The sequence below is a fragment of the Asterias rubens genome, chromosome 17 (genome assembly GCF_902459465.1).
Source record: "Asterias rubens chromosome 17, eAstRub1.3, whole genome shotgun sequence".
Taxonomy (NCBI): Eukaryota; Metazoa; Echinodermata; class Asteroidea; order Forcipulatida; family Asteriidae; genus Asterias; species Asterias rubens.
The window spans coordinates 13,028,204-13,033,006 of record NC_047078.1 but is presented as its reverse complement, the minus strand read 5'-3'; the positions used below and the strand labels follow the sequence as shown (position 1 = coordinate 13,033,006).

The following is a 4,803-nucleotide window of genomic DNA, read 5'->3' as shown; positions in this document are numbered from 1 at the left end:
AAAATTACTTCTAATGGCACTAATAAGTTTTGCTCTCCTCAACTCTTAAATCTTCCCAAGTCTGCATAAACTGTAGCACTAACGCAGTGATGAGATTTTAGTAATTTTTTTCACAGAAGCATGACTCAATTTGGATCGTGAGGTACAATGACTTGAGCCAAGAGATGCTCATAAAGTAAAGACAGCATAAAAAGTAACGTATCTGTTGTAAAAGCACCTATAATTTTAAACTTGTTACTCGTATTCTAAAAATGAAAATACCAGGAGATGGACAATTTAATTACAGTGATTTTGACACCTCGTATGTTATAATCGGTCGAGTGTTGTTGTCGCGGTACGTGCTTACAGGTGAAAAGTGCCAATTTCTATTGCTGCAGTAACTCCTATTGACAAGAACCCCTTTTGAAAACTCCCGCTATTTATAGCTTCACGCTGAACCAGAGGAGAGATAAATAATGTCAATAGTTGAGTTACTGCAACAATGGAAATGTGCACTTTTCACCTGTAAGCACATACCGCGACAACAATACTCGACTGATTGTTACAAAAAATGTGTCAAAATCACCGTAATAAAATTTCTCATCTCCTGGTGTTTTCATTTTTATATTACGAATAACAAGTTTAACAATATAGGTGCTTTTACAACAGCTGCGTTACTTTTTTTGCTGTCTTTATGTCACAAGTGCGTGTACAATAGTTTTACAAATTATTTAGCGTGTGTTCAACCTTTTATTCCTAATTTCAGAGCCTGGTGTACAAGGTTTACTGAACAGTGAACACAATCTAGATTAATATTAACCAAGGGTGTCAAAAACATGACTTGTTGGCTCAAAAACCTGCAGTTACAATAATCCCAATACCTAGTGGTTTTCACTTTCAGAACAGACGTACTAAAATCATTCCAGTAATTCTGCCAGTTTGGGTTGCTGTGCTCTAACTGCCAGTTTAAACTGTCTATAAGCTGTTGGCCCACGCTCTGGAATAAGGTTAACCAATACTCTGGCTTTATCTTCCTTTGTCATCCCTGCCTTCACCATGTTGCAATCATCCTTTGTCAGAATGCCACTATGTTCTAAGATATCTACAATGCCTTCTGTTTTCAGATTTAGGATGAGCGAGTCTCGACGTTTGAATGTGATTTTAGTGGCTTTACTCTCCTTGGTAGTTTGCTCTGGAGTAACACTTTCCTCATCCAACTTTCTGACCAAATGAGGGTAGCGCTCCTTCAGTGCATAACGGAAGTGATGATATGCCAGCGCATCTTTTGTACATAGGATATCTAGAAGTCGTTTGGCTTTGGTTTGTTGGGTCCCAGATGCTGATATCTTGTTACACTCATACTCAGAGAGCACAGATCCACTCAAGCAGAGGAGAACATGGTCTGTATTCAGCTCATTAGCAATCTCATCATAATGGTAACATAACTTTTCTCTTGTGCGTACCTCCATCACAATAACACTTCCCAGACTTTAGAAACACTAGCTGACAGTGAGTTGGGTTACATCACACACGTCCCTGTATATTGATAAAATAACAATAATATTTAACATACAAATTCTTCATTGAAGTTTGATTTTATTACAATGTAAATGAAACTAATTTTATGAGGGCGGACATCAGACATTACACTTTAAGAGTGTATCTTAAATATATCTAGTGAAGGGTGGACTTGGAGAACTTGGGATACATGAACAGTGCTTTCAATTATAACTTTGGATGTTAACTGCAGTGCTTGTCAATGTTTTTGTGTGGTTAGTTTGAGAAGTCTTTCCTGTTTTGGAGGGGGTAATTTCTGTAGTTTTCCGGTTTTTTTTCCAGTGTTTACCAGTAGTGTGACACCGCAAGTCAGCTTGTAAGATAGACCCTGTTTCAAATTGTTTGAACATCTGCAGTTTGTGCTAGCATACACCCTATACCAACTGCAGATGTTAAACCCCCAAAAAGAAAAAAACATAGTTACTAGATTTACTTGTTAAGAGTAGACAAGATTACTGGGTAGATCACTAGGAGTGTACTTAAGACATAGGGGTGGACACAGTAGTTCACTTGTTTGAAGGCAGTACAAAGAGTAAAGCCGGGTTGGATGTCAGACAACTCGTCCGTCGGACAACTCGACGGTTCGGACTACTTTGACGGTTGAGACAGCTCGACCGTTTGAACAACTCAACGATTCAGAAAACTTGACTTTGAGACAACTCGACGGATGGCCAAGACAAGTCGACGGTTGAACGGTCGACCTCCATTACTGAAATGTTTACACGAATTTCCTGTAACCCTAACCCTAAACCCTTACCCTAACCGTACCCTTAACCACCTCCCTCACCCTTTCTCGGCCCTGTGGCAGGTAAGCTTGGGCGATATCACGATATTATCGAATATCGCGATATTAATTTGGACACGATTTCGATATCGGATGGATTTAGTTTTAATCGAAATATCGATATATCGCGATAAATCCTAATATATCGCGATAATCGCGATATATCGATATATCGATTAAATATCGCGATGTATTTGCTAGCTGAGACATCTTGCACCCCATAGGTTTGGAGTAAAACCAGAAGAATAGGTCATTAGAACACCTCTCTTATGCTAGGACTGTCTCTTCTACAACTTTCACTTGGAGTTTTAAGACTGATGATGTCAAATTTCATTAATCGCGATTATATCGAATATCGCGATATATTGTTGGCGATATATCGTGAATAAAATAAATCGATATCGCCCAAGCTTAGTGGCAGGCCCCGTGCTGAGTTCCCCGTTGCGGCCATCTGTCGACTTGTCTTGGTTGAAAAAATGTCCGACGAGTTGTCCAAACGGTCGAGCTGTCTCAACCGCTGAGTTACCCCAATGGTCTAGTTGTCCGGCGGACGAGTTGTCTGAATACCGTCGAATTCATACACAGTCATCATTTTCATACTTAGTTGCGATAACAAAACCCTTCTGCTGTCAGCAGGAGGGTTATATTAAAATCGCAACTAATTCATACTCAGACAGTGCTGCGTGTGTGCTTCTTCCTTGCAAAGCAAATTTGACATCACAGCTCTTTCCAAACTGTTCATTGCAAATTTGTGCGGTTAAAACTCGCCTCGCATTTGCAGGGAATGATTTAGTTGGGATAATGTAACCCTCCTCCGGACGACAGCATACATTATTATTGCAACTATGATTGGGTGTCACTATTTACCGGAAAACACCAGAAAATACCGAAAATACCGGAAAACTACCGGAAAATACTGGAAAACTACCGGAAAACACCGGAAAACTACCGGAAAACTACCGGAAAACTACCGGAAAACACCAGAAAACACCAGAAAATACCAGAAAACACCGGAAAACTACCAGAAAAACACCGGAAAACACCGGAAAACACCATAAATTACCGGAAAATACCGGAAAACTACCGGGAAATACCGGAAAATACCTGAATAACAGCGCCGAAACACGACAGAGCAGCCAGCGGGCGTAGCTAAACACAGGAATACGTATACGAAGAACTGAGGAATAATTAAACTTATCACAGTCCTTCCTTTATCTGTCTCTATTTCCTCAGTTCTTCGTATACGTATTCCTGTGTTTAGCTAGCTACGCCCGGGCCCGCTGGCTGCTCTGGCGTGTTTTGGCGCTGTTATTCAGGTATTTTCTGGTTTTGTTTTTGGAATTTTTCGGTATTTTCCTGTGTTTTCCGGTAGTTTTCCGGTAGTTTTCCGGTGTTTTCCGGTAGTTTTCCGGTAGTTTTCCGGTGTTTTCCGGTGTTTTCCGGTATTTTCTGGTGTTTTCCGGTAACTAGTGACACCGCTATGATTTAGCAGAATTCTAATAACATCAATATTTTAGACTAATTAAAAAGAATGTCATCATCCCCGCAACACCCCCCCCCCCACAGCCCAGACAAGAAGAAGAAGTAATTTTCTTTCTCCATGACTCATGAGCATGAATAATAAACATCTCCCCGCATGATAACAATTAACATTTTATATTTTAAACACAGACTCAACCGTCAACGCAGGTGGAAAAGAATAGATAGAATCATGGAGGTAGAATTAGACATAGTAGATTTATTTATTGTTTACGTTAAAAAAACCTAGAATCATATAAAATAATAATTAATATTATTCTCACCTTTTGCTAAGGAGGTGCTTGCAGTTGAGTTGCTGTACTCCTTTCCAGTTTAGTAGATGTCATAGTTTTGAGTGACCTTTACTTGCTTTTGCAATGTGTCATCTGTCATTGCAATGCATTCATGAGCTTTCAATTCAACATGATCAATAAAGCATGAGTGTTTGACACTCTGCCCCCCCCCCCCCCCTCGACAACGTTCCAATTTCATTTCGCATGTAGTTGCACATTGCGCGCTAGCTGCTCAAAGGCTTTTGAGCATCGCCTTCTATCCCTACACTGTACACTCTCAGATTGCGTGCTGATTTTGCCTTTGTCCATGTAGATTGCGCGCTGAATCTGCCGATTGTCTGTCCTCTCATAGTAGACTTGAATCATAGAGTATGACTTGAATCCAGTGCCGTCCGCGATATGCCTAGGGACCTTTCACACGAGAACGAGACTTGAATCAAGTCTAACACGGATGGTGCTTTTTTGAGGATTTCGAATCTCTGCTCTTTTCCTGTCAAATTAGAATCAGGTTAACTTTAATATTTTTTAAATTATCAAGTCAGTGGTGGCTTCAAAATTATTGATAAACAAAAAAACAAAAAAATTATATTTATGCTATGATAATTAAAATGGTACATTTTAACGTACGAGGCTGTGTCGTCATGACTACCAGATCGGGCAAGTCGGATCGAT

General features: G+C 40.0%; 1 protein-coding gene across 1 annotated transcript; it reads right to left on the bottom strand.

The window, feature by feature from the left end:
• Nucleotides 1-603: 603 nt before the first annotated feature.
• LOC117301718 lies at nucleotides 604-4,288 on the bottom strand. The gene is made up of 2 exons (XM_033785742.1): nucleotides 4,123-4,288; nucleotides 604-1,515 (listed from the first exon to the last, which is right to left on the bottom strand). Exon 2 carries the CDS (start codon nucleotides 1,446-1,448, stop codon nucleotides 897-899), a length of 552 nt encoding a protein of 183 aa, XP_033641633.1. The 5' UTR covers nucleotides 1,449-1,515; nucleotides 4,123-4,288; the 3' UTR covers nucleotides 604-896.
• Between the last annotated feature and the right edge of the window lie 515 nt (nucleotides 4,289-4,803).

What these genes read in the sequence shown, in the direction of transcription:
- LOC117301718 (XM_033785742.1), bottom strand. Translation starts at nt 1,448, where the DNA reads ATGGAGGTACGCACAAGAGAAAAGTTATGTTACCATTATGATGAGATT.